Below are 14,972 nucleotides of genomic sequence, written 5' to 3' on the forward strand. Positions count from 1 at the left end.
CCACACGTAATCACTCTATCACCACCTTACAGAAGTGAAGCTACAGTAACGATATCAAGTTCATGTTCTGTAGCACAGCCCTTTGAAACTTCTATGACAAACACTGAGTACTTAAATGTTATTCCTACCGAAGGAATGATTCCTACACGAAAACGCTTTTCTCTGAGAATACAATGTAGGAAGCATATTGATCATGACTTAGAAGCTGTTTTACAAGTTTACACAGCAAATGAGAAACGTGATGTACTTATTAAGGTTTCGAAGAAAAAGTAATTATCTCTTAATTAATTTTAGTCTTTTAAATGATAAAATATGAGACTATTTTTTACATATGCAATTTTAATGTGTCATAAACGTTGACTCGTCTTCAGTACTTGTATATTTGTAAATATTTTTGATCGAGATATGATATGATGCAAAATATTTTGAAACCAGCAGTGGCTGCATCATTCAAATACAGCGGGATACTGTAAAACATTATAAAACAAGTCAAAAGAAACATAATAAAGGAAGTGAACATTATTTACAACTACATTCCTCGTTTTTTCCTACATTCCTCAAGAGAATTTACTAGTATGTACATACAGGTTAGCTTTTCATATTGCGAGGTTATATTCATTATTAAACATTGAAAACTGTTAAATAATTCATGCTTATATGACATGATAAGAAAATTATATTATTGAACTTCTAATTATAGTACATGTAAATATGAATGTAATGCATATTTAAAAAATATATAGATAGACTTGAGTCCTCTTCTTTACTTTTAACGGCTTCCCATCTTCCTGCACCTTTCCGCCTTTCCTGCTTGTAACCCACTACTGCCCACTACCTCTCACAATTTTCAATTTACAAGGTATGTACTTTTATTTTAAATATTACTAGACCGGAAGTGCTAGTGATCTCGTTCTTTCATATACCGAATACGGAAATCGGCGAATAAACCCACGTAAGATGACAGTGCGAGAAGTGAGCGCTCTCGTCAAAAATACGTAATAAACGCCTAGGTCCATGGTTTGGATTAACCATTCTTACGTTCATGGGATTAACGAAGTAGTTAAAGCATACATACATACACACATACAGTCGGCAGTTTGTTTCGGAATTTTACAAATCGTACCCAAGAGAGAGTCTCTCTCTAGGCATACCAAATAATCCGTCAGTCAACATAAAATCATAGGCATTAATTTCTGACAACACATTTGAGCAATTCACTTTGTGAAAACAAAACATTTTAACATGTCAAATTTAATCAAATGAGTGAAGAAATATAAGGCTGAACCCCAGGGAAATGAGTAGCATCGTTCTCACAAATTCTATTAATTTAACCTAACTATGAATTATCTCGGAGAACTAATTGTCCTTGGGATAGATGGTATCGTTTTTGCTATTTGTCTAAAGCAATACTTCCATTGTAGGAATGCTATTTTATCTGTCAAGGTATGTTTAAACTTTAACGAATACATGGTAAAACAATATAGCATACACAGGAATGACAGCATTTGATTAATAACAATATTTCCTTGTTTAGGTTTGTAAATGATGTAGAAGAAAGAAATTTACTATTTCTACCAAACCTTATTTTGTATGTAATAAACATTAGGGGGGAAATAATATTTGTATAGTTGCTTTTTAAAGAACTGCATTTTTATGAAAATTTACTTTATACTTAGCGTAGGATAAATGGTTACATGGATAAGTAATTAGATAATTTGGCCGATACATTATTTAAAATATTTATTGAAGAAGCGTTTATGTCAAAGTGATTTTTTTTAGAAATTATGTTTCATTGTTTTAAGATTTTTATACATTTTTATATTTATACAGAGTGCCGACTTATATGACGTGGGTCCTGCACTGCGTGCAGTATTAGACAATAGTTCAGATAATAAAGTTGACTATATAGCTATTAAAGGAGCTGTTAAACCATTGGGTAGACCTTTTCGAGGAGTTCACAATAAAGACTTAACAGGAGTTGTACAAAAAATAACAGTTAAGGAGCATGTGGTCGCAAGGTCTACTGCTGGTTTCTGGTATGAGTTTTTAAATTTGTATTTTATAATAGCGTTGAAAATTTCTTCGAAAGATTATATAATTGTAATTAACACTTTAGCTCCAAAGAGTACATTTATAAATGTATTCCTCAGAAATAAACACTCATATGAAAATTCTACCAAATATTGTTTTAACTTCAGCAAGTTTACTTTATTACATCACAACAGCAAAAAGATTACTACAAAACTATAGAGATATATTTATGTGCATGTTTATAAATCATTTCAAATATTAAATTAAGTAAATATTACAATATATTTAATCTTATCAAATAACATGTTATAGGTCTAATCAAGAAAGACTAATGCAAGAGGTATATAATTCTGTACCTTTTTCTTTACAAAATGGACGATATCAAGTAGAAGTATCCGATGCACTGGCTGCAGAAGTCCTAGACATGGATACTGTGTCAGATCATTTTGAGCCGAGTGTACCTACTTTTACGGATCATCTGTGGGGATTCTTCACAGGTATATTAAATTCAAAATAACTATTTCTACCGTGGAGCATAAACATATCGAGTAACTATGTATTATTCTTTCATTGCATAGGAATTCGTCAGAAAGGTATTCAATCTACAGAGGAATTACTTAGGGAAGGAACTGTGATTACTGGTATAGGTGAATTAACTAGATCTGTGACAAAGCCTGACAACTTAGTACTACAACCTCCAACAAATGGTACTCCTTTCTATCTCACAAGCATGTCCGTTACTGCATTGCTTCGAAAATTGGATGAACGCAGGAGAACTTATCGGTCAGTCGATTATTGTAAAATATAGAATGTAACTATTAGTTTTTGTCTAATTTACTATTTCTTTTTTTTTGTGACAGATGGTGGTGCTTAATATTTGGAAGTATTGGTCTTGTCATTGGTGGACTTGTAGCCAGGCGGTATTGGAAAGATGGACAAGAGCGGCGACTGGCTGAAGAACTTCGACTAGCTTTAGAAAATACTCGCAAACAAAGAAGGGAAAGAGTACGAGATCTCGATCTTAGAGAGGATCAGCTTTGTGTCGTTTGTCGTACGAATCCACGTGAAATTATTTTGTTACCATGTGGGCATGTATGTTTGTGTGAGGATTGTGCCGAAAATATTTCTAATCTCTGCCCCATCTGCAGAAGATCTGTTGCATCTAAGCAAGCTGCTTACATTGTTTAAATACAATTGAAACTCAAAATCTTGTGTGAATATACACTTAGTAAGTTTTATAATAAAATATGAAACAAATTATGCATTTCCTGTGTGTGTGTGTGTGCTCCTCTAGGTTCAAAATACAAACGTAATAAAGAGTACAATCAATGATTATTATGGTAAATAGTTTTTGAATTATTTACAGTCTGGGGGTAATGATCAATCAAGGCACTCATTATTTTACTAGTAAAATTATTCAACAATAGATCATAAACCAGAAGTAAAATTAAAGGTTTCATAAAGATCTAAGATTATTTAAATAAAATTGGAAAGTGAATACATATACACACTTTTTTGTACATTATTTTGTTTATAATCAAATCTCTATACATTTTACCTTACTTACACCTTCTTTACATTTATTATTGTCCAAAATGTGTTTAGCTTTATTTGATTTACCTATGCCAAGTTTTGGCAGCCCTCTATTCAATCCCTCTAACAGCGTGCAAGCTTTACAAATATCCTGACTTGAAACAAATCCACAACGATTACAATTTTGTCGTTCTGGCATCTTGACACCATCCTTTACTTGCAATCGTTCACCTAAAGCAAATATTTTTATAATTAAAAAAGAAAAATAAATCATCGATAAAGCAACTGTAGCTTACCTGAATGGATGATATCTATAATACAAGAAGGCCTTATTTTTTCTAAATCTTTTAAAAATGTTCGAGCATGGCCCCGGTATGCATTTGGAGCAAAAACGCACTCGGTAGAAAAGTATACCAAGCGTTTGAAATATGCATACAAAACTATTTCCTTCTCATATGTATACTTTAACGGTTTGCATCGTCTTATAGTTCCTTCACCTGCCTATGAACACATCATGGTCAATTATTCTTTATGGCACTGAATATTAATAATGAAAATGCATTATATATCAGGAAACTCGGTAGAGTTTTGTGGCAAATTACTAATACATACATTTTAATATATTCTCTATTACTATGCCAATCTAGATCAACTATGTTACAATATTTAAGATGGTCTTGTATGTTATCAGTTTTTAATATATACATATGTGTTATGATTAAATATGGTTTGCAAATATGGTTATTGATATGCCTTTTTACACTGATATTTATTTTGCACTTAATAAAATTCATGTTACGTTCTAACAGTGTACAAGTGTAAAAAATTATTTTGTATTTAAAAGCAATGTACTAATATGAAGGAATTTATAATTACCGTGACAATAGATGTACACCTTTGCAGCCTTGCAATGTCTCCTCTTAATACATTCATAAGAACGGTTTCAGCAGTGTCATCCGCATTATGCCCTGTTGCAATGCAATCAACTTGCAAAAGTGCAGCACCCCTGTCTAAAGCTTGTCTACGGAATACACCACAGAAAGTACAGTTGTTTTTTCGACCAATCTAAAAATAATTGATTGATAACTTTGCAGCATAATTTAATTGATTCAATAAGTAATAAATAAGCTTTACCTGTGCCACAATTTCATCCATTGTCCAACCATACAAATCTTTGTATGATAATATTTTCAATGGAATGTTGTAATCATCTCTGTTCTGCTTAACGGTTTCTAGACTATCATCGCGGTAACCTAAATGTAAAAAGAGCATTCTTTAAGAAAATGGCTATAAGTTCATATTCTGAATTTTGCTCATAATGCAAAATGTAATGAAGAATTCCATATTTGAACAGACCCTAGGTATACATGCCTGTAATTCCTTCGTCAATGGATAAAAGGAAGAGGTCCAGACCGTACTTATACCGATCATTTAAAAGTTTTAGAACATAAGCAAGTACAGTAGAATCCTTTCCACCCGATGCTCCTATTGCAACTTTTTCACCTGATTTGAACAGTTTCGCACATGTAATAGTGTTATGAATTTCAGTTTCGAAAGCCCAGAAAAAACAGTCCTTGCATATCGCATCGCCAGTCTTAGGCCTCTGAAATAACAATAATGTCGCTGTTTATGAATGATGATAATACACTGCTTTGACTAACAAGTAGCCATAGATTAGAGTAGTTCCTATAAAAATATAAGCAACAAATTGTGACTGAATAATAAATATTATACTTTAAGGATTGCAGCCTTGCCACACTTTGTCGAACAAGGCACAGGCATCTTGATTATTCGAAACAGTAATATTTTATCATTATTTCGTAATTCCTAAAATAGTTCGATGTTTTCTTTTTTATGTGTAACTCTGACCATATAAACATTCAGTGATACGGTATTTGCTTTAATTACAGTATACACCAGATTGCACCGGATACACACATGTCGCGTATGATCACGTATGTTTTTCCTTGATTTTCTATAAATCTGGTATCAGAGAGTAACAAAGAGTGTCCGTCAATGCTTCATTCCCGTTATATTACAGCCATCTACTGGCATCATGATCAAACTGTTCTATATCTAGCATGGACACTCTTCGTATTACCCTTTAAGATGATATGAAAGGGTCAGTCTACATATCTAAGAATTATGTATCTAATCGTTCGTGAAAATATTATCCGAATTGGCTGTACCGATTCGTTTCAAATTTTGCCATGTGATTGTAGAGGCCTTGAAGTAGGTCCTGAAACTAATAGAATTTAATTTTCTATACAAAAGTTTTTTATTTATCATGGACTAGAATCAACGCTACGTCGTCCATGTACATTTTTAATGTTTTACCCTTTTTGAAAGCTTAGACTTGAAAATTAAAAGTTTCAGGATTTATCTCGAATAATTTAGAATACTACAGAAATGGAATATTGTCGAGTTAGATGGTAAAATATGAAAAATACTTTTTCAGCGTTTGTCATATCACCTTGAGTTCACATGTTATCCATTGATTCCAAAATAATGTGTAAGACCCTGTTCTACAATTCGAATTATTCGAAATTCAACTAGTTTACATCCGGTTTAAACCTATTGTAAACTAATTAAACTCTGGTTAATTCTGCTAAGGCCTGCTCAAGATTTCGTAGCAAAATGGCGAGCCAATCAAAGCGTTTTGATACGTACCATGCAACCATGGAAACGCAACATAACATCAAGTGAAAAGGTACCTTTAGTTCGTATTTTATGGCGCTCTACTTGAGGCTGATAATGTGAAGCTGTGCAGCGTCCAACTAAGATAATTGTATCGTCAGTGACGTATAGTTTCAGTAACTTTACGAAAGCAATAAGTTAATTGAGGTTTTAAGAACTTATTCATATTTTGTAAACCTTAACCTTTTGTGAGCGTGTGCTTGTTCAAATCTTACGAAGTTTATGTGAATCTGTGCTCACAAAATCTTTGGAAAGAAGTATTTAACACACGCCTGAAAGCCTCCGTTTTACTCGTTTGGACGTTATTATTATTTTTCAACGAAATGGATGAGTTCGAGGAACCAATGGACGTGGACGTATTCACTGATTATATTAAACATGATGAATCTGCTGAACAGACATTACGAGCAAAAATTTCGAAAGATCTCATACTTCCAAGTTTACCTACAATGCCTGAAGTGAGTTATGTTTACTTATTATTATTATGATCCAGTGAACAGTAGGAACGCATGTTGTTTAAAGGATTAAGTAAAAATAAATATACGGTGTACCAGTAATTTTAGAATCGAGACAATTAATGAATGTGTTTATTTAAGTTTTACCATTGTTTAGACCTAGATAATACAAATTTATTTAGTCCGTAAAATAGGAATATGTGCAAGTTATGTTTCTTTTATACTTCATTTTTAGGTTCTTGATACGAGATATGAAAATCGTGGGGGAACATTTACTACTGGTATCGATATATTCAGTAAAGAGGAAAAACTAAAAATGGAAGAACGTGCTAAGCGATTTGGATTGAAAGACAAGCTGCAAAGCGTCATTGCTAACGAAGCAGAAGAGTTATATGCAAGGTTTTATTAAAATATTTTTCCCTTAGTAATTTTTTTATAAAGTAATACATGTGATTGCCGTCTGTTTTCTTAATGGTCAGCATATGTGTTACGTTTATACTTGTATCCATTATTAGTCATTATAATTTTTGTATTCGTTTTTTCAGCATGGGAGTGACAGAAGATGGAGAGAATTCTAAACATCTTAGATTAAATGTTATTCACATGCGAGGCACTGAAGACATGAGCTCGAAGGATGTCTTTACATATTTTAAAGACTATGCACCTGCTTCAATCGAATGGATAAATGATGTTTCATGTGAGATTTATAAAACACAAAGATTATGTTGAGCTTATTAATTTATGAGTTATTATTTGCACGGATAAACTCTTCTGTTGAACTGAAATTATGTCATATTATTTAAATATCAGTTGTGCGAGTCATTTTGTCTAGATGTTTGTTTAAACACAGGCAGGATGCTACCAAAAAAATAGTTGTTTTTTAGAATATAGGAACATTTTGGAAACAAGAATTAATTCATGAGAAATGTAGCTTGCTATTGTAACTGATTTTTTCAAGTGTTATTCTGCTTGATTATAAACATCCAATTTTTTACTGTAACTCAAATATAAAGACATATAATTATTACACAGGTAATGTAGTATGGTTGGATAATATATCAGCAGCCAGAGCTTTATTGGGACTTTCAAAAAAGATAGTTGGAGCATCTGAAAAATCTGAAGAAAACAGTCACGTTGAGAAAAGTAATTTGGATGACAAGAATGAAGTATCCCGTGATGAGTGTTTAGTTAAAGTTGTTCAAGGTAGTGGATCATCAGATGAAGTAACAAATGAAAAAGATAATACTATAAACCTTAAAGACATCGATTGTCCATTGCCTCCTGGTCAATGGAGGAAAGGTATTAATCATGCAAAGAGCAAGGGAATTTTTTTAAGATTTGCTACTCGTGCTGACAAAAAGCAACCGAAAGCTGAAAAAATGAGTGATTACTACAAGAAATATGGAAATCCAAACTTTGGAGGTAAAGAAATATGATTTTAGTAAATAAGCTGTTAACTTATATTGGAATCAAATGCTGTATCATTTTTGTGTGCAATTGGTCAAATTTTTGTCAACCCAATCAAAATGGTAATGTACCTAAAGGGCTTCTATAATAATAACGTAACAAAAACAGAGCATTTGATTTTGAAACTACTCAACAGCTACTATTTTACTCAGGATCAGTTTAGCTTTTCTTTTTTCACTTGTTTTTGTATCCTATGAAAGAAATTTTAATTCTGAGGGAATTGTGTTTGTAGGGGTGAAAGGTATTTTAACTGAGTCTCGGAAGCGTATGTACAAGGAAACCCGACAGACGAAAAGAAGGGCACGCGAAAGTTCCGTGGAAGGCGAGGCAACTGACGTGAAACGCAAAAAGAATCCTTGGGGATCGTTGTCACAAACTTGGGGCATCTATGACTCGATGGAAGAAGCTCCACAGAGAAACCCTCCACCCAAAGATTATGGAAGTGGTATTAAAGAGAGGCTGGGCTTCAAATGTGCAAAGGAAGACCCAATAGTGATATCTGACTCAAATACTAGCGATGAGAGTGACAGTGACGATGAGTGGTGTAAGAGAAATAAAGGTTTACGAATGCGAATGCATGCTGATGACGAGGAGGAGAAACTTAAAAAACGTCGTAGTAAACTTCAACATCAGGTAAGCTCTTTAATGGGATAAAGAATTAAAGTTAAGATTGCTAATAGTTGATTAAACACTAGCTTGTTTTCCTACTTTTCATTTTATTCTTCATTCGAGTAAATAATGCTATTTTTCTTTTTCACTATTTAAGAATCAAAGTAACCGATAAATTGACATTTTTCTTGCAACAGATGAAAACTATGACAGACAGAAATACTGATTTGAGGTCTCGGCTTTGTAAAGGAAAAAACTTCTCAATGTACCCTGAGAAAATACAAGTAGTGGTACCGAACACACAAATGATGAAAGTTGAGTTAGTTGGAGATGATAAATCGGATGTAAGTGGGGCTACGAGGAGTCAAAATGCATATATATGTTTCATCTATTTTATAATTTTTATGACAACCGACCTGATTAATAATCCTAACAGATTAATCGTATTTCTAATTAACTTGTATCAACTGTATTTCAGAAAGAAGAAGGTGAAATCGAAGATGATGATGACCAGAAGGAAATTGAAGAACAATGGATCGAGAGTGAAAAGATTCAGATCGCAGAAAAGGAGGAAGAAGACGAGGAGGAGGAGGAGGATGAAGATGGAGAAGAGGAAGAAGAGGAGAATAGTGAAGATAGTGAACTGTCAGAGAAAGAAATACAAGGGCCGAAAGGCAGCGTAATAAAGGTCGTACCACGTAAGCCACGGTTAGCCTCCACTGTATGGGCTAGGTTAAATCACACGAAAAGTGATTCAAGTGACAGCTTCTTGAAGCAAGAGTAAGTTTTTCTAGTCAATTTTACAACTAACGCGTTCTTTGTTAATTGTTTAAATAGAATCTTTTATATGTGCTGTACATTTTATTTCAGCCGTTCTTATAGAGGGAAAACGAGAGAAACCTTTAGAGGTGTAGATTTGCGTACCCGTTTGAATCATCAAGCGAAAAGTCGATCACCTCTAAGGATAGAAGTCAAAAACGACAAATACGCACAAAATTCGGATTTAGAATGACGTAATTGATATTCCAACAATCGTGCGAAGAAACGCCCAAAGCAGCCTTCTTAGTATCTTGACACTCGTTTTTCAATTTGCAAGAGTAATTGCAATGATTCAATATAGATGCCGGGCAAGATAACGGAGGCAGGAGTACATAAACTCAACTTTTTATTTCTAAGATCATTGCATTTGTGTTTGCGCATAAATACGGTATGTGAATTATTTTGAGTTATGCTACTGTTCATAGCATCCGCTGCATGCAACTGAATAGGTATAACTGAGCGTCCAGAGATCTAGTAGAAAGAATGCATGCATTTTCTATTTCGGAAAAAAGTTTTCCAGGTATGTCAACAACATTAATTGCTTTAGAATGGGATTGGCATAATAACGGTAATATTTCAATGACACGACCTTTAATAAATTTGTATGCCCCATGATGAATTCACTGAAGAACGCAAGTAATGCGGTAATCACTTTTTTTTTTTTAAATATCAGCCAACTACGTGTGCATATTAATTTGAATTTTTCTAATATGAGAAAGACAAAATCATGGTATACTATTATAAAAGTAAATGAACATGACGATGATCCCAGTCACGTTCACACAATTTTAAAGTAACTGCAATTACCTAAAGAGTAAATACACAGTAGGTAATTTTATGCTCTGGGAGAACTTAGATTAATATTTTAACGTTTATGAATATGTAAAGGGAAAGGGTATGTAACAGACGACGGTAAAACCATGATTTTAATTATTGTTTTTAAATTGAAACCGTTCGTCTCAGGCAAGTTTCAAACGTGACCGATTTTTTTTAACGTGAAGCACGTAACAGTTGAAATATGAGGATCGCAATTGTTACACGTACAATTCTGTAGTACTTTCCACTTCCTGCATAATAGATCTCTATAAATGACGCCCAGTTATAATTATTTTAATGGAATTGTGTATTTGCAATGTCTTTCCTTCCTAAAACTGTTCTAATACATCACAATAAGGTGCAAAAGAAAATTCTATAAATGAATATGGAAGTGTGCTAATATAAATGTACATATAGTATGATATTCTGGTGAATTTGTTGATTTGACGATTTTATATCAATCTGAATCCAACAAGTGGAAATGAGACGTTCGCATTACTCTAGCATTTTAATGATTTCAGTTCTTCAAAAATTGACATTTTTTACAGTTGCTAATGAAATTGATATGTCATATTTGTATTATAATAATACATGTGGAATTATTGTACATACAAAAGTAAATTTAAGAAATCTTTATCATGCGATTTGGATTGTATTAACAGGTGAGTTGTAAATGTACAAGAATTCAGCGTGGTGTGCTTGATATCAAGAATTCAGACAGAATAATTGTCAAAAACAAACAAACAAACAAACAAACAAAGACTTCAATCAAGCATTCATTCGAGTATTTGTGTTGTACTCTACAATGACAATTTAAAAGTAGCGTTACAAATGGACTGAAGTGAACCGAATTTTTGGCATCACAATTTGCTGATGATCATATCAGGCTTTATTTTATAGCGTAATTGCGTCGTGAAAAAGAAAGAACTTGATTTCCAAAACATTACTTGTTTTAGTTGTATTGTAAATAAAGAAATCAACAATTTCTATATTCTCGTAAATGACACTTTTAGATGTAACCGGTACTATTATACATGACATGCGTGTCAATAGTTTTAATATGCAAGTGAACCCGAAGCTCTGTCGTCGTTTCTTCGATTACGTTGCGTGAATTGATAAAAGCTAACTTAAAACGAGGACATGGAAAGAATGAACATCTATTCCCAATAATTTGGCCAATAGAGCCTGTTTATATTAGCACAATAATACTTCGAATAGTCACCATCTTTCTTTTAATACAATAATCGATAATAATAACTTTTAATACATACAATTTACACCGATAACAATCAATTTTGACGATTTATTCGGAGTAATCGAAAAAGAGGTTCGCCCAAGAAACACGGCGAGAATATGCAAACCCGAGAACACTCGGAGCTACATTCATAGATTTCGTATTGGCCTTTTCGAGGATTTCAACGTAGTAGTTCGCACACGTCTCGCGCGGGGCGCTGCGCTCACTGTTGGGCGATCTTTGTGGTGGACTTAATGCAGTTATGCGCAAAGTGTTAACATTTTTCCTGTATTCTCTACCCAGCTGAGGAATTTTACTAAGTCATACAATCATAAATGTCGCGAGGAGGCCTTTTCAGATCTCCGTTGTTGCCCTATACGCGGAATCCGCGCTTATCAATTCCGAAAAATATTCGACGATGTTATAGTGGTTTCCGGTCTAGAACTTTCGAACTAGAATTTCAGGACGTCGGTTTTTAAATCATGAAAGATACATTGATTTAATTCATGTTTTCTCAGAGCCCCCGTTTACTGCACTTTTTAGTCATTGACATAGAGATCTCACATGGTTGGTTTTTATGACTTTAGAGCATTTTCTACGGAAGGAAGAATTCCTCGTCTGATGAAGAAGAATGAACGTGCCTTTAACAGACCGGCCATTGTTACCAGTCTGATTAGTTTTCAGGATTCATGATGTTCATGGATCGCTTGTTCAAAGCTTGCAATTCTTCGATGCAACTGTCAAACAGGCAGTGCATAGATTGAAATAGAATAAGGAAACCAAACGAATCGAGTATTTACTCAATGACTAACAGACAAGCATAACTTAAAATCTGTCGTTCATACTTGATTAATTGGAAAGGCATGGACGACCATAAATGAATGAACATTACCTGAGTTGCAACGCTCCAAAGTCATTTCACTAAGGATTCGCGACACGAATAACAAGATCTCGGATTAAGGCGATGTGAAAGTGACGTTAAAGAGTTCTCGTTCATGAAACATTTCTCGAAACTGGGTGTACTGAATTGATTCAAACTTTACAATAGAAATATCTAAGGTATGCCGGAAGGTCCCAAAACTCATAAAATTTCAATTTTTGTAAAATTTGTTCATATCTTTAAAAATTGTTATAAAAAAAATGAAATTTTATGAGGGTCCGGACTTTTCTTATAGCCTTCGCATTCACTTTGTAAAGTTCGAAACGATTCAGCACACAAAGTTCGTAGAAAAGCTTCACGAACGATTGGCTTCTCAGATGCCACTTTCACATTCCCTTAATGATCGACGTATTTGAAATTTCGATATCGATTAATGCGCAACACCTTAAAGAATTTTAATGAAATAGTACAGCGATTTATTGTAGGGGGCTTCTTGGAGAATTTCAATGTCGCACTTAACGAGTGCCCTATACGGAGCGCTGCGATCGCTTGCGCACTGATCATAATCTATAGATTTAGGAAGAAACAGGGAAGCATAGACATTTTAGACGAGGACTAAAGCTCGAAACGTAGGGAGAGGGAACTATGGCAGCCATTTTTCGTTACTAAGCACACGCGCGCAATCTCGTATTCATGAACAGCCAATCGTTTATTCGGCGCCTTTTCTTAAGTACGACATAACACGTGCCAAAAGTTATAAAGATCATGAGATTGGGTTAGACATTGTTTTTAAGGACATACAAATTGCAAATAACAGTAACAGTTACCGTATACTTTAGACTGTTTTTATATCCGTTATAACAGGCGAGAACGTTAGCAACGGAAAATGACCATCAAAATTGATTTTGTTGGAATCATCGACGTTGCAAGTCAAGTGATAATGTCGTATCAAGTGGAAACGATTTCATGAAAAGAAACAAAAAATACGTACAGAATTGGCTTCGGACGTTGAGAATATTAATGAAAGTCATATAACTTTCTGGATAAAATATATTCTCCAAGTCGATGCAAGAACGAGTTCACCGTTGAACAACGAAGTTTTGGGATAAAACGTCACATTTACTGAACATTTACAAAATTCTACAAGACTCTATTTCGGTACAAGAATGTTCTTAATTCTTCCAAAGTCTTTCACCTAACATGAATAAGAAAAGTTCGATGAAGTTAAGTTGAAGAAAATTGAAAATCGTTTCAAATTTATATGAATTTCATTCCATACGTCTCGAGCTTTACCCGATACCAGACATCCCTTTCTTCATAGTTTCATAATATCGATGACCACTACGGCGGACTCGAGACATGTGCACTGGGAGACATCAATGCCCTCCCAACCTGCACAGGCGATGCCGTATCTGCAGGGGAGGCATTCATGCCCGCCATTGTACGTAAGTTAGCGGATTTCTTTTCTGCGCGTCTCGAAATCCTGAGATAACAATTACCCGATGCTGACTAAATAATTAGTCCGATCTGGTACACTCGTGAATGTCGTTTATAGGTGTCCACACACGCAACTTGCAGACTCGGTGCAAAGTCGGTCCGCATTGTGAAGTGCCCGTTAGGACATACCCAGGATTCACTAAGATCGTTTGATTTGATAAAAAAAAATATCCGCAATCTTGCCCGCGTGATAACGTCAACTACAATCGGTTTCTGGAAACTTGTGAGCATTGTCCAGCCAAGCAATTAAATACTACCATTATCATTCCTCCCTAGCAACGATGGAAAAAAACATTCACTGTTAGAGAAATAGAGAAGAGGCACGACTCAACGTTTACATGAATATTGACTAACTGTAATTCGAACAATATTCGTCAGTGGCGTCTCCGTGTATGTTAAGTCGCTGTACATACATACATAATCCAATCCGTGTGCAAATCAGGATCAAATATCATGGGAGATCAACAAATTTGCAGAAACGGAGATTAAGGGGCTGTGAAAGCGGCATTCGAGGGGTCAATCGTTCGTGAAACTTTTCTACGAACTGGGTGTACCAAATCGTTTCAAACTTTATAACGTGAACGTGGTGGCTATAAGGAAGGTCCGTACACCCATGGAATTTCACTTTTTATCAAGAAGTTTGATAATATCTATAAACAAATTGAAAAAGAATTGAAATTTAATGAGTCTCAGGACCTTCCTGGTACCCTCTATATTTATATTGTAAAGTTTGAATTGATTCGGTACACCCAGTTTGGAGAAGTTTCATAAACGAGACCTCTTTGACGTCGCTTTCACATCGCCTTAAGTCATACGGAACGACTCCCAAAATGGTGACCCCGTGCCGACAGCATTCACAAACAATCAACGACATATTATTACTCATTTAAATTATTCCTTTCGCAGCTGCGTCGTTTTGTACACATAAAATAGC

General features: G+C 34.4%; 3 protein-coding genes across 3 annotated transcripts; 2 read left to right on the forward strand and 1 right to left on the reverse strand.

Moving 5' to 3' along the window:
- Positions 1–993: 993 nt before the first annotated feature.
- On the forward strand, positions 994–3,295 carry LOC105700717 (mitochondrial E3 ubiquitin protein ligase 1). Its single transcript, XM_012426848.2, has 5 exons — positions 994–1,443; positions 1,831–2,036; positions 2,344–2,528; positions 2,610–2,814; positions 2,892–3,295. The coding sequence occupies exons 1-5, from the start codon at positions 1,339–1,341 to the stop codon at positions 3,217–3,219; spliced, it is 1,029 nt and encodes a 342-aa protein (XP_012282271.1). The 5' UTR covers positions 994–1,338; the 3' UTR covers positions 3,220–3,295.
- Positions 3,296–3,549: 254 nt separating this feature from the next.
- LOC105700718 (cytoplasmic tRNA 2-thiolation protein 1) lies at positions 3,550–5,530 on the reverse strand. Its single transcript, XM_012426849.2, has 6 exons — positions 5,299–5,530; positions 4,936–5,167; positions 4,699–4,817; positions 4,441–4,629; positions 3,861–4,065; positions 3,550–3,795 (listed from the first exon to the last, which is right to left on the reverse strand). The coding sequence occupies exons 1-6, from the start codon at positions 5,344–5,346 to the stop codon at positions 3,569–3,571; spliced, it is 1,020 nt and encodes a 339-aa protein (XP_012282272.1). The 5' UTR covers positions 5,347–5,530; the 3' UTR covers positions 3,550–3,568.
- Positions 5,531–6,369: 839 nt separating this feature from the next.
- LOC105700715 (nuclear cap-binding protein subunit 3) lies at positions 6,370–11,416 on the forward strand. The gene is made up of 8 exons (XM_012426845.1): positions 6,370–6,719; positions 6,952–7,115; positions 7,262–7,413; positions 7,749–8,138; positions 8,416–8,816; positions 8,990–9,136; positions 9,271–9,572; positions 9,663–11,416. Exons 1-8 carry the CDS (start codon positions 6,585–6,587, stop codon positions 9,802–9,804), a joined length of 1,833 nt encoding a protein of 610 aa, XP_012282268.1. The 5' UTR covers positions 6,370–6,584; the 3' UTR covers positions 9,805–11,416.
- The last annotated feature ends 3,556 nt before the right edge of the window (positions 11,417–14,972 follow it).

The sequence above is a fragment of the Orussus abietinus genome, unplaced genomic scaffold, assembly GCF_000612105.2.
Source record: "Orussus abietinus isolate OABI.00-Male unplaced genomic scaffold, Oabi_2.0 scaffold775, whole genome shotgun sequence".
In the NCBI taxonomy this organism is placed as follows: domain Eukaryota; kingdom Metazoa; phylum Arthropoda; class Insecta; order Hymenoptera; family Orussidae; genus Orussus; species Orussus abietinus.